The sequence below is a fragment of the Cryptotermes secundus genome, unplaced genomic scaffold (assembly GCF_002891405.2).
Source record: "Cryptotermes secundus unplaced genomic scaffold, Csec_1.0 scaffold238, whole genome shotgun sequence".
Classification (NCBI taxonomy): domain Eukaryota; kingdom Metazoa; phylum Arthropoda; class Insecta; order Blattodea; family Kalotermitidae; genus Cryptotermes; species Cryptotermes secundus.
Genome location: NW_019728500.1, coordinates 377,512 through 403,660, shown reverse-complemented (window position 1 = coordinate 403,660; position 26,149 = coordinate 377,512). Strand labels below are relative to the sequence as shown.

Here is a 26,149-nt window from a genome sequence, read left to right as displayed (position 1 = left end):
TAGGTTTTAAGAAAAAAAAAATAGATAGGTGTGCATGCCTCAAATTTAAGACGCACCTCAAGTTTTCAACGGAAAGAAGTTGTAAAATGTGCGTCTTATATTCGAAGTAATACCGTGTTTAGGGCCCCGCCATAGCTCTAGCGGTTAGTCGCTGGCTTTCCACCGCGGCGGCCCTGGTTCGATCCCGGGTCTGGTCAAGTGGAATTTGTGGTGGACAGAGTGGCGCTGGGGCAGGTTTTCTCCGAGTACTTCGGTTTCCCCTGCCAATCTTCATTCCACCAATTGCTTAACAAATCACCCTCACCTATCATCTGGGGCGGGTACAATAGACCAGAAGTGGCCGTAGTACAAGGAACTTAGTCCCACCCCACTAGCATTAAAAAAAACGTATTACCTGTTCCTCGTGTGCTTTTACAGTCTGTACTTTTCTGATTTTATACAGACAATGAATTGGAAACATGGACTTGAACTGAAAGTTTGTCATGACTTCTGAATTAAAAACTGTTAAATTCAAGAGCTTTGTTTTACACTACCCCGAAAAGGGCTCATTTCTGTGATGTAATTATGCAGAAGGAGACTTTACGGCTCTGCCAGTGAGTACTCTTAAGACTGTAGCATCAAAAGATAGGATGGCACATGAGTGATGAAATGGAAATGATTTGGAAAGAGGAGCCCTGTTTTTAGTAAGCGAAAACTGAGTTGACAGAACTAATTCGTAAATGCATGGTCTTGATTCAGGGGTTCTAACAAGTGGACTGACGGCGACAAGTAGAGATTATAAATAATAAGTATTTGTGATGTACCGGGCGCTGTTCTCAGCTATCACGATATGTTATCGTGATTTTTCGCAGTCCCTACAGACAGGTAAGAGGTATTGGCAGCTTTAAGTAAGTCCCGAGCCCCTGGTCTGAAATTTTTGCCTGTTCATTCACGGGTTTTCTGCCCCATTCTGCGCGATGTAAGCTGTAGTTGAAACAGAGTCGTTGAATAATGAGAATCATGTGAAATGCTGCGATAGTCTTCATACTGCACGAGTTTCGGACTGGAACGCAAGCATACTAACCACTACACCGCCGTGTTCAGCAGTCGGAATGAAATGTTGCAGGCCAGCGGTTTAATCGGTATTTCGGATTTGCAGCTAGAGGCGCATTCGGGCTGAGTTTAAACCTTTATTTTTAATGAAAATAGAGACTGAATAGTCGAAATTTCTAGAATTTGATTTCTGTAATAGTTTGGTGCCTGTCCGCAGTGTTTTTCCAGACAAGACGCTGTTCGAATAAGGCTTGTGTAATACTGACCACGAGTATGGTACGTGTATTTATATCAGGAACCAGTGTTTTACTGCGCACATGTTAACCTTCGTGTGGAGAGTTAGGGTGACTAGAGATGGAGCAAGCTATTTTTGCCCCCGGTGGGGGGGGGGGATTTCAGACACCTGCACCCTCTGAACCATGAAGCAAAATAATGACTGAAATATTCATGATGTTTATTGTGAGCCGTAATTCGGTATTCAGAATTTAGGTTTTGAAATTGTAATCATCAACACGAAATATCGTTTCACACCGACAAAATTCAGTGATAGACTTATTTGATTTTAATTTACGGAAATTTACGGACTAGTCATATCTCATCTGCGCCTGAGGCATGCGGCCCAGTCGCCTCGTCCCGTTTCCATCTTCGGTATTGGTCAGTCGTTCCTCTGTATCCAGGAAGTGAAACTTCTGCTTTATGTGCGAAAAATATGGATAATTAGCTATCAGGGTAATAAGTTTACTGAAATCATCTGCAAAATCATATCCTACGAATGCAGCTCTTAAAATGTAGTTAAAGAGCATAGCAGCCCTTACTGTTGGAAATTTTTAATGCTGTAAGGTACACTTTGCTGGTCGTACTGACGCGTTAGAGTGCAGGAGAGAAAGAAGAACAGGCTATGGCGGGGGGGAGATATTTCTGGAAAATTTAATAGGCACCAACAGATCCCTGTCTAATAAGATTGCGATGTGGCATTTTATGAGGACTCGTTTTCCTAATATGGCTTGGTTTCGAAATATTTATCTGGCAGTGTGCAGGATGACCCAAAAGCAACACGAGGGAAAAACAAGCGTGCATTAAGCTTTTGAAATGATAAATGTGCTTGCCGATTCCTCTGTATACCACTTCCGATATAAGTATCAATAGAACGTCCCCCTATTCCCTTACTTTTTCTGTGTCAATAAATAACGCTAGTTAAATGGTATTTGGCGAATATCGGTATTTTATTCGTCACTAGTGACGACGTTGTTTCTGTCATTGTTCAAAATTCGAAGTACATAATTAGCCACACACAACATTCTGCTAATATTTGCATTTGATGTGTGCCGCACAATAACATGCGAAACATGACAGCGATCTGGTGCCCACAAGGTTGTTGGCTCAAGTAGGAATGATCCTACCAAATCTACACGGGAAAATTGACACACTTAACATATTATGTTATTAATAAACTATGTACGCGAGTCATGGAACAAATGAAGTAATGACATTTGGTGACCTGTTTTAATCGATGCTTTTAGATCGGTCGCCGACCACAGTGGCCGCGCGCTCTAAGGCATGATGAACTGTTCTCGCTTGCTTGAACACTGGGATCATGGGCACCAATCCCACTCGAGGCATGGTTGTCTGTGTGCGTTTGTTCTGTGTGTAGGTAGCGACCTTGCGACGGGCCGATCTCCCGTCCAAGGAGTCCTACCGACTGTGTATAGATTAAGAAACTGATAAAAAAAGAAGCGGCCAAAGTCCGCAAAGACAGTAGAACTATAGATTTAGATCGGTCATATGAATTCAGAATTTGTTGTAATCTGTTTTCATATAGGGTAGACAATCGTAACAGCTTGTTTAGATGAGTCATCGCATTCGGAGTGTAGGCTACTTTCACTTCCGAACATAAACACGATCTCCTGGCTCTCGCATCGACACTGATCGTTATTAAGAAGTTCACAAATTCAGCCCCTTGACCGTTCTTTGTGTTGGTGGAAGGCGAAGGAAGTGTGTTCGCAAATTGCTCGTCGTGTCGCAAGTAGACGCATTTCATATGTTTAAATTTATTGATGCTACTTCGTATTGTAACGTGTAGAAGTAGGAATCTCATAAACGCAACTTACCTTTTGTTTTATATGACTATCCAGTTTGGTATGAGGAAATGCCGTTGAAAATATTTGCCAACAAAAGATCGTAAGTAGAATATTTGTGCATGAAGAAGACGGAAGAAGAAAGCAGTCTTCTGGGATGTGGCACCATGTAGGAGCGACCACCGCGTGTCGGCGAAGTTAGTGCCAACTTTAGCGGATAGAGGGTATCGCGTGGTTAGCGCAACGGATCCCCACGGCCGTTAATTTCGGTTTTCTAAACCGGAGCCGCTACTTTTCCATTCAAGTAGCCCAGTTATCCTCACGAGGCTGAGTGGACCCCGTTCCAGACCCACTACTTCTCAGAAAATCTGGATCTGTAGCCAGGAACTCTGACCACTAGACCACAGAGGCGGTCATGTAAGCTTAGATATCTGGAAGATAAAGATCCCCACGTATTGCAGAGACCCGTGAAACACTGCTTACTCTTCAAGTGTTCTTGCACGAGCAGAGCAGCCGTGTTCCTTACGCTGCAGTACAGCAAACGAAAGTGTTGTATTCACTGCGCCTACGAAGTATTGTTTAGACTTTCTGCAATGTCCCACTGGCGAAGAAGTTGCCGCATAACCAAGGTTAAATTGAGCTATTACAGTCCTACTGGGACTTAGACTTAGCTTTCCCGTCCCGGCAGCGCCATAGCTCAAGCGGTTAGTCGCTGGCTTCACACCGCGGCGGCCCGGGTTCGATCCCCGGTCTGGTCGGGTGGGATTTGTGGTAGACAAAGTGGCGCTGGGGCAGGTTTTCTCGGAGTACTTCAGTTTCCCCTACCAATCTTCATTCCACCAGCTGCTCCACAATCACCCTTACCTATCATCTGGGGCTGGTACAATAGGCCAGAAGTGGCCATTGTACAAGGGGCTTAGTCCCACCCTACTAGCAATAAAAAATACTGCTTTCCCGGAAAGGGGTTCTAAGCCGAAAAGTCATAAGTTGAGTTCGTTTTATCATGGGACATACAGGGTTACGTTCCTGAAAACCAAAGACACGCTAGTTTTTCTTAATATTGCAAACCCTGCTGTGCTGTAATTTTGTTTTTTATGTTATAAAAGCAGTGAATGGTTATCAGATGACATTAAATGTTTAAAATAAGTTAACGTGTTACCAGGCGTCGTTTAGAGTTACGGTTCGAGTCACCAGAACATTGTGGGAATCCGAAATTCGAGTTTTCGAGGCGCAAGTCCGAGAATGCTGAGTGTAAATCTAATTACTTACTTACTCATGGAGCTGAGCCCTTCTTTAGGAGCCTCCAATTCTGCAGGTAATCAAGAATTCTCCGTCATTTTATGGAACCCAAAAGTTCATTACCGTGTTCACAAGAGCCCTCCAGCGGTCCCTATCCTGAGCCTGATCAATCCAATCCATACCATCCCATCCTATCTCTCTAAGATCCATTTTAATATTGTTCACCCCCCTAGACTTTGGTCTTCCAAGTGGTCTCTTACCTTCTGGCTTTCCCACCAATATCTTATATGCATTCCTCTTCCCCCATTCGTGCTACATGCCCTGCCCACCTCATCCTAGTGTAAATCTTATAATCATTAATTTAATGGAACCAAATCTGGAAGTCGTATGTCCGGGTGCGACAGCATATGTTTGGTCCTAGTATGTGCTAACTCCTGGTGATATATACTTCCGTGGTTTTGCATACAGAATGTAGCCATGAAACACGCGGGGAGAAATGACTCCATGGGCTGACAGCTGCTATTTTGCTCTTAAACTATATCCGAAAATTAATGAACGTGAAATTGGCCACATTCCTGTCTTCAGTAAGATGACCAAGAATGTTTATATGCGTCGTGTTTTATAGAGAGGAAACAGAGGAATGTTGGGATTTACGGATAACATTCACCCAGCCCTCGGTCATTTGTTTATTGGATCTATGAAAATACAGTTAACTGTTAGCTTTGTGTGTTTAAATAATTTTATAGATGAGGGAGTCTGCATTGTATAAATAAGCCTATAATGCATTTTTGTCACTTCATGCCCTTCGAAATTTAGGACAATGTTTCTCTCAGGAAGGCGACTTCGGTGGTGTTTTGAAATATGTAGAACCGCGTTTTGTATGAAGTGATACTTCATTGGTTTAGGAAATGTATCAGCTATCAAGGTAGTGATGTTTGGATCTTTCAAGCATGCCACTTCACTTAGTAATCCTTGAGACAGTAAAGTATCATTGTAACGCTGGGGTTAGAGAACAGTTAGTAGAAATTGCGATTACATGTTCTAACGGTTTGCATCCTGCTCCTTTGCACCTTGGACAAGTTCAGATTGTTTGTTGTAGATCGGTGAGGGCTATAATTCGTAATTTATAGCTTTAGGGTGGCTTGCCTCGGCGTTTGAAGTAAACCTTCAGTGAAAGAAGGTGCAGTCGAAACTAAATATCCTGTGTGGATATAGAGTGGTTTATGTACTAATAAGCGATGTTCGCATGACAGATTGAACTTCCATTGCGGATTCTATGCAAATTGTCCAGGAAGTCTTAAGAGCTGACATTGATATCATAAGAGAACGTTGTGGCTCACACTCATTATTCAGAACTTGTAATTATAATTTCATGGTCTCGCGTACGTGTATTTGGGAAGCAGTATGTGACTTTGCAGAATTGGGAAATCTTCCTAGAAGGTTATCTGAATGTTGACATGTCTGTCTTAACCAAGGCACTAGTTGGGTACACTTTTTATATTGAATTTTCGCAAAACGTTCATGCAGTAGTTTTCGGGAATACCCGTTTTCTAGGTTTGGAAGAGGTTCAAAGAGGACTGCAGTATTCTTGGAAAAGAATTACCGGGATGCTAAGAACCCAAAAAGGGCACAAAGGAAAAAATAAATTTTATGTATTGGACTAATGTTCCTTCATTAAGAAGCAAGAAAACAGCCATAATTATGTAATTTGAAATAGTAAGTGCATTTCATTTAATATTTTTGGACTAAATATTGTTGCGTTTCTAGTGCATAGACCTTTTTTGTATATACATTTATTTAAAAAAAAATATATATATAACCCAGTCCTGTAGAACGCTCATAACTGCACAAGACACAGCAGAAGGAAAATGCGTACAGCGCTAAATAAAGTAAGCACGCATTCAACTGCATTGAAAGCAACATCAACGTATTCCATAAATAGTAACACCTCATTATTACGCGTTACAGATAGATACTCCGGTCACCATCATACGCTGCGCAAGAAAAGGAAATTGTGCTTCAGAATTTGGGATTGAATCATAAAATTAAGGGGGAGGGGAATGTTACGACAGTATATAAAGTGCAGCAGTTTCGCCAGAATTACTTTAACGCACCTGGCGATGGCCGCTTAGGCCGAAACAGTGAAATCCGAGCATGACACATGAAGACATACAACTTGAAAGAATTAAAAGAGTTTTAAAAATAAAAAAATAAAATAAATTTTGAATATAAGAACGTGTAGTTTAAGTTGCACGGGAAACTAAAGCGAATATGTGGGATTAAAAATGTTATTTCCAATTTTTAATGACATGTAAGAACACCTTTCTTTAAAATTTTGTTTGCACTAATCTCTTTTAAGTCAGCAGGTCGTGACTTTGCTCATTGTTGTGTGGTATTTGAAGCAACGGAGAATCCGGTTGTTTGTGTCATTGAAATGCAAATATAACTGATTAAAAAGACTATTGTGAAATGTTCCATCAGTGCCCCAGGTACCCACACAACCAGCAGTTATTCGTGTGTTCGTAAAGTAAAAATCTGACAAGTTAGTAACTCATTGTAGTTGATGGAAAACACCATTTTGCTGCAAACCGATAAAATGATTGGTACGAAGACAGGTTTTTATTCTTGTTCCTATATGGTACGAAGCTGCACATCTCCGATAAGAGGAAATGTGCTGCTCTGCCGTTTCAGTTTAATGGTTCTAGCGTTTGACGTAATACTGTAATGAGTGATATTTTGTTCTTCTCTTCACAGGAACCGATGAAGTCGAAAGCTCCGCAACTTCATCTGGAGTATAGGTTTTACAAACTGTTAGGATCTCATGGTGAGTTAAAACTAATTGGAATACACATAATTGATGTGTATTTTTTCTTTTTCAGAATTTCATGAGTGTTTTATATTTGTCTTCTCTTAAGGAATTAAGCGACGCGTAAGAACCGCCGCCGCCGTGGCTGCATGAAGAAGTAAAACCAACTTGTATGCATGGTTTAATGGCGCTACCACAACCAGAATATTAATGGAGAAATTTTGTAACGAGCTGTGCGTTTTGCAGTTGAAATGCAAGACCATTATAAGGCGACGTAATTTTGAGATTTTTTTACGCTAAGAAAGAACATTTTCGTGTCACTATATTTTATAAGGAACGCCAGGCTTACGTGTCATGTCCATGCCCCCCCCCCTCCCTCAAAGTAGCTTTTGAATCAGTTGATGGATTTTCATGAAACTTTCCACGAGGGAGGTCTCCCATTTAATATAATTATCAGTTTTCTTTTGGTAATATCAACACGATTGTCGTGCAGACTTGCGAGATGCGAGTGATGCTTAATATCGGAGCCAGAAATTTTATGTAGTAATGTGTATTATACTTTCCCCCAGATTGTAACGCATTAACACGACGGTACGAATTCTGTGTTAGCTTTCTATTTGATGTCAGGAACTTAACAACACGTTGCGAGTATCAGAATCGGTATCCTACTAGCTGGAATTATGCTAAATTGTTTAGTCATTCTTTTGTGGCCTCACTGCATACTTGCGTTGAGACACTTCAGGGAAAATGAGCGTTAAAAGTTCTTCCCAGAACTTGTTGCTTTAATGGACATTTTCGATCCTTTCCACGGTTTCAAGAACACTGGACAGAATGAAATCTTACTGAATTATTTTATGCAATTTTGCTGTTAGGTTGATGCCACTTCTTGGTTGAGGGCGGGTTTATAATAATGATATGATATAATGATAATAATGAATATATATATAATAATATATATTATATTATATATAATTATATATACAATATAATATATATAATTATATGATAATGTGACATGTTGACCCCTACCTATGACCTATGATATAATGCAGTATGAGATACACATTCGTGCTGAGGCTGTGTTTGATTGTGAGCCGATTGTCTAGAAAATGTGGGAGCCTCGACATATCACAACCATATGGGCCTTCATGGTCTCTTTCAGGGCTACATTTACCTTTTTTATTGAAAATAATAGGAACGTAAATGCTGTAAAGAACATGTTTAAGTAAATCGTATGCTGCTTGAACATCCATTTTAATTCTCGTAACGCCCTTCGAAAGTCACGATAACGGTCGGATGAATATCTTCGTGGTCTTCCAGAACTTGTTTTGTGTGCTAAATGATTTTCGTGTTTTCGCTCTCTTTAGGAAGTAATTATATGGTTAACAGGCGACGTACATAGCCTGCGACATTCCCGTTCTTATTACCAAACACCCCATTGTTTGGCACACGCCTTTAAGACAGAAACTTTAATGAAAAGGAGCTCATCTGCTGGTGGCTAAACACGTCACTAGAGTCACGGTTTATGTGTCTGAAGTTGTGGCGTTACCGCACTTGTTGGCGTGGGAATTGAATAGATTGCGCTGTATGAGCTCTATTGTTAAAATGGAATGAGGTGTAAAATTAAATTTGTCTCATCCTTCACTAAACAGTAACATCTGTTCTGGAAACCGTGAAAGTCAAGTTGTTTGAACGTATTGAGAAATATATGTGAATTCTAACGAGTTGTTTGAACATATTGAGAAGGATATGTGAATTCTAACAAGTTGTTTGAAACGTTCTTACAGGTTCTTTTTTCTTTCGCATCCCGTTATAGGCCTCAGAGCCGCGATAGTTCACTTGGTTTAGCGACGGGCAAAGGACTGGATGACCGAGGAATCGGGGTTCGTTTTCTAGCAGAGTCAAGAGATAGTTCTCGACAGCTTGCAGACCGGCTGAAACCGAAGTAGAACTATGGTATAACCTAAAGATGGAGACAACAGGTTCCTCCGAAACGTTGGTAGTCTCCTACCTGACTACACGGTGTCATAACCGACAAGATTACAGCCTGAAAGTAATTGATATCGATTTAATTCGCAGTTGTTGGAGAGTGACGAATCCCTCGGAATCCCGTTACAGTTACTTCACCATGTAATTGTGAAAGTCTGGTTAGAGCCCTATGTCATTAGTGCTGGTTCTCGGTGCTTTTCAGTGCAACTGAACCGAGGTCATCTATTTGTAACTATTTCGTAGGATGGAATACAAGCTTCTATAAATATTAACATTTCTAAATCTGTCAGGCATTTCGTCACAATTGTGATCTCGTCAGAACGAAGGGTTTTTGTAAATCAGTGCATGTCTGCCAGATTGTCCATGCTTTACGACACATAACGGATGTAATGCGAATCCAGTATGTTGCAACTAGAAGTTTTTTTAACTGCGGTATAGTGGTCAGAGATCCAGGCTACAAACCCAGAGGTCCTGGGTTCGATTCCCGGCGCTACTAGATTTTCTGAGAAGTAGTGGGTCTGGAACGGGGTCAGCTCAGCCTCGTGAGGATAAATAAGGAGCTATTTCAAGGAAATGTCTGCTCCGGTCTAGAAAACCGAAATGAACGGCTGTGGGGATCCATTGCGCTGACCACATGACACCCTCTATCCGATAAAGTAGGCACTAACCTCGCCGACAAGCGGCAGTCGCTCGGTCGGTATAGGTCACTTGATGACCAAAGACAGTTGTTTTCCGCGAAGTTCACAGTATCGAGACCGGTCACTTCGTGTCTGTGTATCCATGCAGTTCACTGCAGTAGACGTTGGTTATTCTATAAAGAATAACACGCATGAAGAAACTGTGTATAATATGAAACACTTCGGTTATTTATATCTGCTTCGTTTTGTTGAAAACATGAATCAACCTGCCAGTTGTTTATTGTTGTATATAAATATTGCGCATAAGGCCAGCTGTGTTTTTTATGATTTTCCGTAATCCATCCAGACTACTGCCGAGAAAGTGTCTTAAATAATCCAGGCCGGCTTCCACTGTCCGTTGTACGAGTATTCATCGTTCATAATTATCATCAATTAACATCACGGCTTAGGCTCTCAGATATGTTTTAGCTCTATTACAATTTGAATTCGCTTAATGGCAACAGTTTGCATTAATGGTGATTCTGATTTTGTTCTGTGCCCCCGTGACAACCAACCAGGCGCTTATTACGTTTAGTGACGGGGTATCTGTCTTACGGCCACCCAGCTTAGATTTTTGTTAGGGTTCTCGCCCCTTAGCCTTTAGTATAACCTCCTCATCCTTGCAAAGCAGCGGAATTGTTCACATGTGTCTGCTCTCGCCTAGTTAGCCTGTGGGTCGTCAGTTGCCTCGGTTGTATAACAAGGAGGCTTATGGTAAAGGTAAAGCTCTCCCTGTAACAGGCCATGAAGGCCCATAGGGTTGTGAGACGTCGAGGCTCCCACATTTTCTAGACTATCGGTTCACAAATTGCGGTGAGGCCGTCCGCCCTTTACGCCGAGGAAGATTCCTGGTACTCATTTCTGTTAGAGGCTGAGTCGCCCCAGGGCCATAGCGCGACTGGAAGGATTAGGTAAATTAAAAAAAAAAATCACTGACATCGGCAATCGAACCCGCGACCTTCCGGCTTGTAGGTTAGGGCCTCAACCAACTACGCTACCGTGTACCCCAAGGAGGCATATCTAAGGGTTGAAAACAAAGTGTGAACCAAGTTGAGATGACTGCAATTGAATGATGAGTAATCGTGCCACAGTACAACATTCTGTACTGCATAACTTGCTGTAGTCTATACGGTACCGTAGCTTAGCAAACAGCCGATATCTCCATGACGCCACTGTCAGAAGGGTTAGACGAGAGTGATTGTTGCCGAAGTCAGCAGCGTATATGTAAAACCTGGTCTTTTATGTGTAATAGTTTGATGTTTAGATAGTGTAATTCATGTTTACAGTTATCGCATTGAAAGGTTAATAGGGACACTCGGGTTAGACTTGTTCTCTTTGTTAAGTCTTTTTGATATTCTGATTTCTGATTTTCGTTGTTTGCATATATATTTTTTCTACTCATGGTTGCCAGAATGACCCTAGTGCCCTTGCATTATAAAGACGATATTTATAGTTCCAGATATACGCAGTACGTTTAAAAAAAACATAAAGAGATTAAAATTTTAGTTTCGTTTGAAGTTAAGTTTATGATACATAACTGCAGTTACCGGGTCAGAAGTTTATATGGCAAAGGTGTAAACTCATGCCACATACTCATAACTTATTAGCCGCTTAGTTGCAGACGTAAATGGAACAATATATCCCACTTGGAAATGTGCGCTCCTGCATACCCTTTTGGTCTTGATCCATATTAATTGCAGATAGAAACGCGTTGCTTCAGTGATGTTCGCGGTACAACTGAGCCCCCCCCCCCCACTGAATTTCGGTAGATGTGCGCCATACCGAGAAGTACAAGTGAAGTTTTAATGAGATAATTTTTGTTTGTAAAATAGAAATGCTGTGGTAGTTCGATGAAAGGTCGCGCGGTAGTTGGTTGATGCACTATGCTACAAACCGGAAGGTCGCGGGATCGAATCCCGATGAGGTGGATTTTTTTCAATTTACATAATCCTTCCAGCCGCACTATGGCCCTGGGGTCGACTCAGGAGTACCAGGAATATTCTTGGGGGTAAAGGGCGGCCGGCGCGCAAGGCTGACAACCTTACCGCCATCTATGAGCCGACTGTCTAGATAATGTGGAATCCTCGACACCTCACAACCCTATGGGTCTTCACGGCCTGGTATGGGGATAACTTTACTTTACTTACTTTTTGCCTTAGTACGATGAGTCGTTTTTCAAACAGGTGGAATGGAGTTTAGTTAGAGCCTCGTGCAAAGTACGAGTAAGTTACGACTGCATTGTTCTGACGCGAACCAAAATTAACAACGTTTAGAGTATACTCTTCCTAAAGCGAAATTCCTTCGAAGTCCATTCCATTGAGTACGTTCGGAGGTGAAACAAGCGGCGTCGGACGGGCACGTTAATTTTATGTTATTTTTCGAAAGAACATATGTAAAGGGAAGGATATATGTAAGTGCTTGTCTGACGAACACTTTCTCTTGCGTTGTCATATGTAGACCTGACCAAGAAGTAGCTTCAAATTATAGTATATACGTTTAAGAAGTTCTGGGAAGAACTCTTAAGGCTTTATTTTCTTTAAATTACTTTTTGTCAGTAAATAGTCTGGCACAAACTGTAAATACTTGTAAAACGCTTGAGAATTATTTTTTTGCTGTTTCCATTACTTTAAATTATTGCGGCTAGAAAGTTTTCGAAATTTCGCATTATCGTACTGTTTTTAATTTCAGATTTACAAGAACACAACGCTTCTTACACGTTTCGTACCTCCATATGAAATTTCGCGCACTATATGCTGATCCGTCGTCATCACACCTAAAGAAAAATGTCGATTTGTAGCAGTCGAACACATGGAAACGTGTTTGCTTAAATATGTGTATTTTGGAGAGCGCATGGTTTTTTCAAGAGTTGAGTTTATAATCTTTTCGTTTCCTATAATTCAGTATATTTCTCATCAGGACGGAAGGAAAACTCATATGAAATAGCAGACATTGGCTACGAGAGAGCCTATGTCAGTTTCGTCCAGTATAGTCCTCAAGATTAGCATGGCAATTTATAGAAATTGCATGGAAATCAGGAGCCACCACAAGCGCAATGTATTATGCTTACAGTACATTATTGGTATATATTAGTATTCTGGTTGTGTGAGTCGTATCTGTTAATATTGTTCTAGGGATTACGTGAACCATGCCTGCTTGTTTAGTTTCACAACAAAACACGTTTGAAACTTTTTAAACCTACAACTCATGAAGGGAAGTGTATTGTAAACTTGTATGTACTTGTATTTGTTGAAATGTGTCTCATGGCTGTCTGAGTGTTACACTCGTATAATATGTATGTAATTAAATTGTGCTTTTTTGTTTTTATACTCGAAACTCACTTTATACATCATGTTTCTTAATTGCTACGGTAGCTTTATGTTATTTTCAAGGACTCTGTTTCGATGTACTGTATCGTATTTCTAAGAAGCGTGAACGTGACTGCAGAAACTAATTGTACTTGTTCTGTGTGGGTGTAAAACCTGATCTCTCGCACTTAGTTATCCATATATTGAGCTGTTAAGATCTCAAGAAGCGACGGAAGGACGAGAAAATGACATCGTTAGGAGTTCATAATTTGTTCTCTTCAGCAAATACTGTAATCGAATAAAGGATAAACTGGGTGGAGCATGTAGCTAGCATGCGAGCGACGAGAATTGCATACAGAATCTTCGTTAGAGAACCTGAAGGGAGGAGACCATTAACCAGAAGTGGGTTGGGAAGGTGTGGATTGAATTCATCAAGTTGGGGGTAGAGCCCAGTGTTGGGATGTGTCGGACCGTTGGGTCTAATTAAGGGCGGGAATGTCTTATCGAGCTGAGAGACTGGTTGTATCACATGAAGGAAGGAATTAAGGCGGTCCAGTTGACGTGAATGTGATCATTAGACCAAGCCTCACAGTAGCGTAATGATATCAAAGCTTTGAAATTTCGTGTTAATGTCGCTTCCCATTGCAACAGCTAACAAGATTTCGTTACATAAGATGTTGCCGTGTTGACGGGACTGTGATAACTATACCACGTCATCCAAGATGCTTGATAAAACCGTCTTCATATTTGATAAAATTGATGTAGGCCAAGTCTGTAAATACATTTGCGAATGGGTCATAGAAGCATGTTTATATATAGAACAATTAGGCTTATTTTGCACTCTGTCCATCGTCTGGTACATAGAAGACAAAAACCACAACGTTTCGGAGACTGGATCTGTCTCCGTACTCAGGTGGATGGAGCAGGATAAACCTACTCAGTTGGGCCCGTTAGAAATGGGTAGTCTTAGGGTCCAGTGATTGAGACTAGCTCTTTCTAACGGGCCCAACTGAGTAGGTTTATCCTGCCCCATCCACCTGAGGACGGAGACAGATCCAGTCTCCGAAACGTTGTGGTTTTTTGTCTTCTATGTACCAGACGATGGATAGAGTCCAAAATAAACCTAATAGTTCTGTACAGCATACACCATCTTCAGAATCCTTTCAAGTCTAGGTTTATATATGACATCCATTGCAATTTGTTAATAATCAGCTACTTAAATTTTTGTAACTTCCCAGTTCCTGAACATGAAGATGAGGTTTATATAAACGGCTGCGTCTTTAAGGGCTTGCGGCAGTTCCAGATCAGTAGTTCAAGGTCGTCTGCTGTTGATACGGATCAGAAGACTTTTGAAGTCTTGAGAATGAGTACATGACGCTGTTAACTTCAAGTTCCAGTTTAAAACGCCATTGCTAATCAGCAGATAGTCATTATGACTTTTCTACATAAAATATGTTAAAGTGAGTCTTGTTACCCAGACTGAATACTGCGTTTGAGTGGTTACACATCTGCCCGTGTTATGGAGGTTCAAGATACTATTCTTTGCCCAGGTACAAGCCAATCCATATGGGTTTTCTAGTTTTCATCAGTCTCTCCAAGCATACTTACTTACTTACTCATGGAGCTAAGCCTTTCTGGAGGAGCCGCCAATTCTGCAGCTACTCAAGAATTTCCCAGCATTTTATAGAACCCGAAGGTTCATTGCCGTGTTCACAAGAGTCCTCGACTGGTCCCTATCCTGAGCCAGATCAGTGCAATCTATACCATCCCATCCAATATCTCTAATATCCGTTTTAATATTGTCCACCCACCTACGCCTTGGTCTTCCCTGTGGTCTCTTTCCTTCTGGTTTTCCCACCAATATCCTATACGCATTCCTCGTCTCCCACATTCGTGCTACATGACCTGCCCACCTCATCCTCCTTGACTTGATCATTCTAATTATACTTGGAGAAGAGTACAAGTTATGAAGCTCCTCATTATGCAGTTTTCTCCAACCTCCTGTGATTTCATCTCTTTTCAGTCCAAATATTCTCCTCAACACCCTGTTCTTAAACACCCTCAGTCTGTGTTCCTCCCTTAATGTCAGAGACCAAGTTTCACGCCCATACAGAACCAAAAGCAAAATTATAGTTTTGTATATTCTAATTTTTATGTTTTTGGACAACAGACGAGAAGACAAAAGGTTCTGGACTGAATGCTAGCAAGCATTACCCGAGTTCAATCTCTTAATATCCTCCTGAATCAGGTTTCGATCTGTTATCGTTGTTCCCAAATATCTGAACTGTGCCACATTTTCAAAACATCTGTTTCTTATCTTTATGTCATGATTTTGCCCTGCATTTTGGTTACGAGACAGCAACATATACTTAGTTTTCTCTGTGTTTACTTCTAGACCAACCTCTTTACTTGCGTCAGTTAAAGTTTGTGTGTTTTTCTTTATGGGGTAAGCATTAGAAAGGCTTAGTTATTTATTGCCTTCAAGTAGTCCGCGGCGGCTTTTGCGTACTTCTGGATTCAACGCTGCAGCTTGTACCCAATGTAGTTGTGGAAACGTAGTGAAATAACCGGGACGGAAGCAATATTCTCATAAAAGTTCATTTTATAAAATTTACAGTTTGCAAATTGCGATATTTTTATCAAATATTTTAGTAATATCATTTTTCCTACTATATGTGACTGCTTCACATAAATTTACTTAGAAGTGACAGGGCAGACGAGGTTTAAAGATATGTATTTGTAATGAGGGAGTTAAATTTTATGATGCTGCTGGTTATTAATTTTCCCTTGAATTTTAGCATGTTAACGACGAGGAGGAAATAAGTTAAAATCGTTCGACGCAGGTATGACGTAGTATGTGACTATAGACGGGGTTTGGATTGGTGAATAGATTTGTTAACCATTTACAGGTCGTAACTAGAAATAACTATAACACTATCGCTATATCCACACTTCACAGTTCACTAGAGCACACAGTCCAGTGTTCTCAGGCTGTTACTAGACGTTTCCTGGTAACAGTTCCAGTAGTGGTTATACTTCTGCCCCCGGCTGATGTTCTCTCTTCACAGAACTACAAACTGACCTCGTTCCTTTCTTATAACATCTTGGCACGGACGACATAGAAAACACAATAGCTATAGTCCAACTGCTGCATTATTAAGAATCTGGTGGCTAGGAACGGGAACGTGTGTACCGAGCTGTTGCCCAGAAACGGTCCTGGTATATCAGGCCATTTCGCTGTCGTTGCATAGCAACGGCTGTACACGCTACATTAATATAAACCTATAGATTGTGGGGGGGATATGTCATTCATTCCTCTGCAAGAACATAAGGCCGCGCCATAGCTCAAGCGGTTAGTCGCTGGCTTCCCACCGCGACGGGCCTGGTTCGATCCCGGGTCTGTTCAAGTGGGATTTGTGGTGGACAAAGTGGCGCTGGGGCAGGTTTTCTCCGAGTACTTCGGTTTCCCCTGCCAATCTTCATTCCACTAATTTCTTCACAATCACCCTCACCTATCATCTGGGGCTGGTACAATAGGCCAGAAGTGGCCGCAATACAAGGGACTTAGTCCCACCCCACTAGCAATAAAAAAAAAGAACAAAATTATTTGAAGAAAGCAGTCTTCTGGGATGTGGCACCGTGTAGATGTGTGTTAACCCACACCGCCGTGAAAACCTAAAATCTTACATAAAATTATTTCTCTACCGTTCCTTCTCTTTACATTTTCAGCTTAAGAAAACTGCTGACATACACGTAATTGGGGTATTATATATATTGCCCAATCTTTATCGAATTTTTCTACCACAATCGTCACCTGAACACCTCACTTCCTGCCGCGTCCGTATAATGACGAGACGATATTGTCTCTCTTGGCTTCATATATGAATACACTAAACCCTCGCTAATCCGAGTTAATTGAGGGGAGAGGCGATTCGGGTTAAGTGATAATACAGATTTGTGAAGCAAAAGGTAGCCCTAAAAGGCACCAAACTTAGAATATAAATAATCGGAAAATCTTATATAAACAGTGTTGACGAAAATAAAAAAATATGACTGTAGAACCTATATTTAAAAATAATAAAAGCGACAGTGCATATATTCATTGACAGAATATTGAGAAGTTGTACTCTTTTTTAAAGTAATAATGCAAGTTTGAATAAATTCAAGTTTTGTCTGAGCGGACAAGTGACTCATTTGCCCTTCCTGTGTCTTTTTAAAGTATGTAACCAGTTGTGAACATCATTTTTCATACTTCGATCCGGATTATCCGACATCCGGACTAACTGTAACCGGATTAGCGAGGGTTTACTTTATTTCACATTCATCCTACCAACCCTTCAACCAGAGCGTACTTCATATGTGTTAGGACATATCTGATGGATATTTCCTATATGTGTGGATGCGTCATTAAGCACCAATAGTGGGCTTTGTGAACACGATAATGATTCTTCGGGTTCCATAAATCCTGGGAATTTATTAACTAGCTAGGCAACTAGTAGTTTCTCAAGGTGTACTCTGCTCTGTCAAGCTGTGTCCTTTTAAATTGATATCTCTAGTTCTATAACTATTATGACATGTATAATGTGCCATTTGTTGCTGTTACAGTTTAAGGAGAGGGGTTTCACACACACACAAAAAAAGTTTTGTTTGGTACCTGCTGTTGCATTAAAAAAAAAGTAAAGTAAAGGTATCCCTGTACCAGGCGTGAAGACCCATAGGGTTGTGAGACGTTGAGGGTCCCACACTATCTAGACACTCGGCTCAAAGATGGCGGTAAAGTTGTCAGCCTTACGCGCCGGCCGCGCTTTACTGCCCAGGAATATTATTTAATTAATTCCTGGTACTCATTTCTGAGTAAACCCCAGGGCCTAGTGTGGCTGGAAGGATTAGGTCAACTGAAAAAAAAATCCAATGACCTCATCGGGACTTGAACCCGCGACCTTCCGGCTTGTAGCATAGCCCCTCAACCAACTACATTCAAACCATATTAAATCCTGAATACTTGCTCCTGCTACTTGTTTTAATAGTTAGCAGATCGGATAATGGATGCCATTGATTGGCAAATTATCTCATTGCTAACACGCGAGAATATCGTCTTGTGTTTTCTAGTCAAGTAGAAAGCCGTGAACATTGTTCGGTCGGCTACTGAACCGAGATGGAACCGTCCTTGATATACTCGTTTGTTTGCTACGCTTGATACAGGTTACAGTCCTGGGCCGCTTCGCTATTGATTCATTCTCTGCTGTGATGCTTGTAGGTGTGACAGTAAGATTTGGATGAACTGTCGAGTGTCCTTACTCCATGTTTCTGCGCAGTAAAAAGTGTCTAAAACGGAAACAGTCGTTACCGAAAATGTACTCTGGCCCCAAGGATTTATGGTTACAGTTAATTAAATTTGCTACCAGTGAACTTTATGAGGTGGAAACTGAAATAATCCGGCTTGTTTTATGTATGTATTGTCACGTGTATGAGTTTCTATAGACGAGTTCTGGGTACACTTTACATTTCACTATTACACTCACACACTAGTGTCCACAGTCACGTCTTCACTAGACATGGCTAGGTTACGGCTTCCAACGGGGGGCGTTACCCTTTCTCTGGGTTCCGGAACTATCCCTGGCCTCAGCTACCAGCTTCTTACAGCATCAGCTCACAACGACTGACTCTGAATAACTTACCCTCACTAACTGTATTGCTTATAACATCTCGGCATATACCCCATGTATATATTTAGTTCTCTACTGAATTGTTCCTCCCGAAATTTATATGGGGAAGAACATGAATTTCTCAGATGACAATAACGCAAGGCTTGAATTTCTCACTTTTTTTAATTTCAATCATAAATGTGCACGGTATGTACTGTATTTTTATTTTGTAAGTACATATAAGAAGCGAAACTCTTATTAAACGGAAGAGTGTTCAGGTCTCTTGCAGTTCCGTTATAGCAGGTTTTATTGTTACGTCACGCAAACCACGTCCGTATGGACAGCATGCCTTGATGGCACAAGTTGTTATGGTTATCCCTGCTTCTCAAGTGGCTTTATTGCTGTGGGAGCTGACTGCTATTGCCACCGCTCTAACACGAACTGTATACTCCAAGCTAAGTACCGTGTTTATTTCACCAATTACTATACTTTATACATATACACATATATACTAATGTTTTAAAGTTACTCTTGTGTTGTGTACGTGCTTCATTTTACTAATGACTTTGTATCGCTATGACGGTCATTTGCTCTCTCGTTAGGGATTGAAATTAAAGGTATTTGAAAACAAAGTAAATGTAAAGCTATCCCCGTAACAGGCCGTGAAGGCCCATGGGTTGTGAGACGTTGAGGGTCCCACATTATCTAGACAATCGGCTCAAAGAAGGCGGTAAGGTTGTCAGCCTTACGCGCCGGCCGCGCTTTATTCCCAGGAAAATTATTTATTTCCTCGTATTCATTTCTGTTAGAGGTTGAGTCGACCCCAGGGCTATAATGCAGCTGGAAGGATTAGGTCAATTGAAAAAAATCCAATGACCTCATCGGGACTTGAACTCGCGACCTTCCGGCTTGTACCTGAAAACAAAATATACGAAAAATATTTTAACCTAAGCTAGAGACTGAGCTTCATACTCGTATATAACAAATAATTACCAGTATTATGTACGGCATCCTGTCACTTAACAAACTCTACCGTCTTAATTGTTGATATGATTCTCTTGTGTGCAAGAAAACCTGTAACCAGTTCATGAATCTTATTCCCCTTTCCATAGGAAAATAGGAAATGTATATTCACTTGCTGGTTCGGTGCCATCTCTGTGCCATCTGACTTATATTTTGATAGTTCTTTCGCAACTGTCATGATCGAACCTGACCTTTTTTTTTCCCCCCTTGGAACTACAGTCCCAGTGGGCCTAGCCCTACCTCCATGAACTTCTCCGTTCACTTCGGTTTTTCGAGATCTTACACATTCGGTAGGACTCCTTGGACGGGTGATCATCTCGTCGCAAGGCCTCTACCTGTACACAAACACAGAAAAACGCACACACAAACTAAACATCCATGTCCTGAGTGGGATTCGAACCCACGATCCCGGTTGCCAAGCGAGCGAAGACAGTACATACCTTAGACCGCTCGGCTACCATGACCGGCTGAACCTGATCCTTAGCTTATTCAGTTATTCAGTATAGTGGGTTTCCCCATGCACTGCGACTAATAGTCTGTTGTACGTCCCCCTTTAATTTCTACTGTCGCCATACCCTACCGATACTGATGCCCGCTATCTCCCCTTTCTGCCAGCGAGGTCGGCCCTCTACTGCAAGTGGTACCCAATTGCTCTCCCCTTTCTGTCAGCGAGGTTGGCCCTCTGCTGGCATTGGTACCCGATAACTTCCCCATCTACCGGAGGTATTGGAAACTACTTGGGCGGGAAACTTTTGCCTAATTTTGCTCAGAGGTCTCCTAGAGACAGGATCTTTTACATGCCGTAAATCTACGACACGGGACCCACGGCTTAAAGTCCCTCCCGGAGGACTTGTTGTCCGATTTTTTCCGTCCTTAAAAATTCCACGACCTCCGCCGGGTTTGAACCCGCGTAACTTGAGTCATGAGGTGGGAACGTTACCCCTAGACTACGGAGGCCGCTTTCCTTAGCCTACGTCGTTTATCGATAGAATCCGTCCAATTACGAGGCCTTTATGACATTTCACAACAAGCTTATTTTTTACTGTGAGGAGTTGTTAGTCCCACGTCCAACCCCCCAGCTGGAGGACCATCCCTTGTCGACTGGCCGCGACTGCTTATTCAGTATATTCGCAGCTACCTTCCTATCTGGAGGCGGTCTTCTGAAGACGCGCCATGCCGTGGTGACGGGGGACCCACCTAAAATGGATTTAGCTCACATAGAGAACTTAAAAAAAAAACGATAATTTTTCGTACAATACATCTTGGCAGCGGGTAACTGAAAGACCGAAAAGGGACTAGGCTATTATTAAAATGGATTTTTGTAATTATGCTGTGAGAAGGTCTCGATTCAGTACCGAGTCTGTAATATTGTGCAAGTGGCTGACATAAAGAACTGGCAAATTTCACGGGATTCGCGGTGGGGAAGTTATGATTTTTTATGTTCAAGAATTTGCATTTTATTTGATATCTTTAGCCCTGCGAATGTATATTTGCTTATTGTTGAAAGGTCATAGAAATTGAATGATATGTATTAGAATATTATGCGGCTTCTTACTTTTCGGAACAAAGTCTTCATTGGTTATTCGAAAGAGGAAGTTCATTTTACCTTTATTAACTAGATGAAATTTAAGACTGCGGTATTCTGAAATTTGATGATAACAGCATTTCGGAGGAACCTACTGTACTTTCTATCATGAAGATGAGGGCAGGAGGTTCCACCGAAACGTTGGTAACCACGTAACCAGGCCACACAGCATCATATCGCAGATTCGTCGCCGTGCACGTCCCAGATCTCGTATAGTTCACGTTTGTTACATAAATGACGCGGTTGTTCGCGATCGCCTGTTGGTCTGTGTGGCCACATAAAAGTTGTTCCTATTAATGCCTGTAATTGACAGCGATGAGAGTGCGCGCACATCGATTGGAGTTTTGTGCGGTTACTCAATAACAGGACGAGTTTTCCCCGGAGGCAAATACAGCTGTTATTACGAACATAATGAAGACTCAGTTTGTGATGTTGACACAGGACACCTACACGCCGATCCGGCTGTAGTACGGTGTCGAGTCATGTGAGTATTCACTATTTTGTAGATTTCCTGTTAAAATTTTTAGTCCTTGCTCTCCTTGTGTGCATAATGAGGAGCTTCGTAGCTTGTACTCTTCTCCAAGTATAGTAAGAATGATCAGGTCAAGGAGGATGAAGTTGGCAGGGCATGTAGCACGAATTGGAAGACGAGGAATGCATATAGGATATTGGTGGGAAAGCCAGAAGGAAAGAGACCACTGGGAAGACCAAAACGTAGGTGGGTGGACAATATTAAAGTGGATCTTAGAGGGATGGGATGGTATGAATTTGATTGATCTGGCTCAGAATAGGGACAAGTGGAGGGTTCTTGTGAACACGGGTTCCATAAAATGCTGGGAACTTCTTGAATAGCTGCAGAATTGGGGGCTCCTCAAGGGCTCAGCTCCATGAGTGAGTGAGTGAGTGAGTGAGGCCAGAATGAGCAAGGAGTAATTTAATAATTTCTCTGATTTAGTGGGAGATAAATTCAGGTATTACTTTACGCTGCCTTCTGGTGCCGTATTTCTCACGGGCTGATCTGTGTATTTAATACAGATGATATGAAAACAGCTCGATTTAACTTGCTCAGTTAGAAAATTTTAATTTTTATACGTGAGAAGCTGTGAAGTATGGAGAAATAGAACAATACACGCAACGACGACAGGCTCAAGTGCGTGTGTGAGCGAGGAATTCAGTTGTCTCAGCGCCAGCTGACACCACGCGTGGACCGCAAGTCTGCTTCCTCAGCTGTTTCCTGCGTCGTATTATGACGTGGAACTGGACGGCAAAGCGAGTTGTAAGGTAAATGTAAACTGACCAAGAACTACGGAAACTGTACAAAACCCCTGATCTAGTAGCATATATTAAACGAAGTAAAAAAGTAAAGTTATCCCTGTAACAAGCCGTGAAAGGCCATAGAGTTGTGAGAGGTTGAGGCTCCCACATCTTCTAGACAATCGGCACAAAGATGGCGGTAAGGTTGTCAGCCTTACGCGCCGGCCGCCTTTTACCGCCCAGGAAGATTCCTGGTACTCATTTCTGTTAGGAGCTGAGTCGACTCCAGGTCAACAGTGCGGCTGGAAGGATTAGGTAAATTGAAAAAATCCACCTTATCGGGACTCGAACCCGCGATCTTCCGGTTTGTAACATGGTTTCTCAACCAACTACGCTACGACGTACCCCCCCTATTAAACGACGTAGGCTCGACATGTTGAGGCATATAATCAGAAAAGGGTCAAATAAGGGTGGCTGAGAACGTTTTTGAAAGCAAGCAGGAAGCAAACGAAAAGTGAGAAGGGCCAGGTTGATATGGATTGAAGACGTAGAGAATGGTTTACGAAAGCGGAAAGTTAAGAGATGAGGGCAAGAAGACAAATAAGGAAGCAGAGTGGACACCTGCCATAAAAAAAGGTCAAGGTTCTTGGGGATCCGTAGAGGCAAGGAGTAAGTAAGGTAATGGAATGAATTCAACCACATAACGTATTTTGTGGCGGTCAAACACTTGGCGAAGCTTGGTGAGGTGAGGTGTGGTGTGAGTGGTATTCCACTTACAGGGTTTCAGGAGGAAATTAAATTTCCTCATACTCAACGCTTCTTTAGATTTTCTTTTTTGAGGAAAGGGTGAGTAGTGACTTGGTTGAATCGCATTGACGGACTTTTCTGCTTTTGCTAGGTGTGTAGTTGCTGTTGTAATGCATATCGATCATACGAATATTGATCCTTTCGTGCGGTGTTTATTTTCGGCACTTCTGTTACTATCGCCCCTTCTTGTATGACCAGTCAGAGACGGAATAGTTTTAATGTTGTTATGTTCTATTGTAGCTTCATAACCTCTACTCTTCTCCAAATATAAATAGAATGATGAAGTCAAGGAGGATGAGGTGGGCAGGGCATATAACACGAATGGAAGAGAAGATGAATACATATAGGATATTGGTGGGAAATCCAGAAGGAAAGAGACCACTGGGAAGACCAAGGTGTAGGTGTGTTGACAGTATTAAAATGGATCTTAGATAGGATGGCATAGTATGGATTGGATTGATCTGGCTCAGGATAGGGACCAGTGAAGGGCTCTTGTGAGCACGGTAGTGAACCTTCGTGTTCCATAGAATGCTGGGTAAAAAAATGTTCTAGTGCAACTCTTTGGCAGCAGATGTACTATAAACCGCCATGCACGTTCATCTCGAATCTATCTTCTAGCTCAAGCTCACATTTTGTAGGTCTGTTTATTAGTGTTTTGTGATAGTTGAAGGATTGTAGATCATAAGCCATGCAGAAAACCGAATGCCATAAAAACTATAAGATATTCCGTTTGATGTGACTGTACCAGTCGGTTAACTGAGATCAGATGGCTTGATTTCTTACACACCGTGTCAGTTGTTGATTTGGAACAACCAGATCAGTTTATTTCGATCCCACACCCCAGGGCAAGTGCATTGTGTAGTACAAGAGAAATTGTGTTTGCGATTATATAGAGACTTGCACTGTTTTAAGTAAAATATTCATACATAATGTAATTAAGCAGCTAAGTGAAATAGGTTAGTTGTTTTGTAGAACTGAGATGCAGTGTTATGTGCACCACTCTGTTGCTGTAGAAGTACCTATGTAACAAAGAAATTTGAATAAGCTGAGATTGTCAGAAAAGTTACCGCCTCTGTGGTCTAGTGGTCAGAGTTCCTGGCTACAGATCCAGAGGTCCCGGGTTCGATTCCCGACGCTATCAGATTTTCTGAGAAGTAGTGTGTCTCCTCAACCTCGTGAGGAGAATAGAGGAGATGTTTCAAGGAAATAGCGGCTCCGGTCTAGAAACCCGAGATTAACGGCCATGGGGATCGGTTGCACTGACCAAGCTATACCCTCTATCCGCAAAAGTAAGCACTACGCCTACAAGCGGCGGTCGCTCGGTCGGTATAGTTCGCATGTGGACTGCAGGCCATGGCGTTTTTTATCTGTACTGAAATTGGTTTGGAGAATGTAATTTTGGTCCATGTTATTTTACTGTAACACCAATTCTTGCTACAGAAATTAAAAGTCACGCCAGGTAATATATTTTTCCAGCTGTATTAGGGATTGACTGGGCGGAAATCAACAGGGATAGAACTTTGTTGGAGGGATAAACGCGTAGAAACCTTTGGTCGAAACATCGGAAACAGAACACTTGGGAAAACTAGACGTAAGCAGACGGACGGTATTAAGATGGATCCTTGAGAAATAAGGTGTGGAGATTAGAACTAGATTCACATGTTTCAGGATAAGTATTTGAGTGGAATTCAGGGACAGAGTAATGAACGTTTGGCTTCCATAAAGCACGGACGGATATCCTTCACCAGACTGGTAACCATGAACCAAACTGCACCGTGGAGTTAGCATGTATATCCACTAATTATTGGTATCGCAGATAACTGTTTATGGTCGTAATTGCATTGTTCGCTAAATCCCCAACCAACATGGCGAATTCATTTGCCTCCAGCAAAATCTATAAAAATATCCCCTCATGTTGCTTTGTTTATATTCCGGAACAGAGGCGTCTTGGATAGCTTAGCCTGCTGCCAGTCGCAGAATAGCCATTTTTAGACTATTGATATACATGAAACACTGTGAAGTTTAAGGTTGTGTTCACAAGCAGATGTGACTCTGCTGGCGATGGCCAAGTAGCTGTCCAAGGACCACTTCGTCATTCGAAATTCTTTTGTCTGGCCTTTATTGACCTTTTAAAATCCCAGTGGTTACTGTATACCACCTACTTCAACATACTAAAACTCTGCATTCTGCTCACAGAGTGTTACTAAACATCGATTGTTTCCCTAAATGATCTTTGTATCGGAGACGTAACGTGTTTCTTGGTAGGTAAAAGGTAAAACTGTCCCTGCAACAAGCCGTGAAGACCCATAGGGTTGTGAGATGTGGGGGCTCCCACATTTTCTAGACAATCGGCTCGCAGATGGCGGTGAACATGTCGGCCCTACGCGGCTGCCGTCCTTTACCCCCAGGACCATTGTGCGACCGGAGGGATTAGATAAATTGAAAAAAGAAATCCAATGACCTCATTGGGAATTGAGCCCACGACCTTCCGGCTTGTAGCATAGTGCCTCAACCAACTACGCTACCGCATGCTCCCTTCCTTTGAGGTACGAACTACGGAATCATTCATATCAAATTCAGTCTTCAGTCTGAAGAAACTCCCATTCTTCCTTCACCAACATCGGTTCTTAAAGATTATCTTCATTTGCTATGAAATGGGGCTCTTACACCGTCCTGTACCTCGGTTCATGGAGGTGAATGGTGAACGTTTGC

At 41.8% G+C, this 26,149-nt stretch overlaps 1 protein-coding gene across 4 annotated transcripts in view; it reads left to right on the top strand.

Moving 5' to 3' along the window:
* LOC111865195 (casein kinase I) overlaps positions 1 to 26,149 on the top strand; it is a 154,351-nt gene that overhangs the window by 74,410 nt on the left and 53,792 nt on the right. For all 4 annotated transcript variants that reach the window (XM_023853034.2, XM_023853032.2, XM_023853033.2 and 1 more), the window contains exon 3: positions 7,101 to 7,170. In XM_023853034.2, the coding sequence (XP_023708802.1) occupies positions 7,101 to 7,170 (70 nt within the window). The remainder of the gene's footprint in view (positions 1 to 7,100; positions 7,171 to 26,149) is intronic.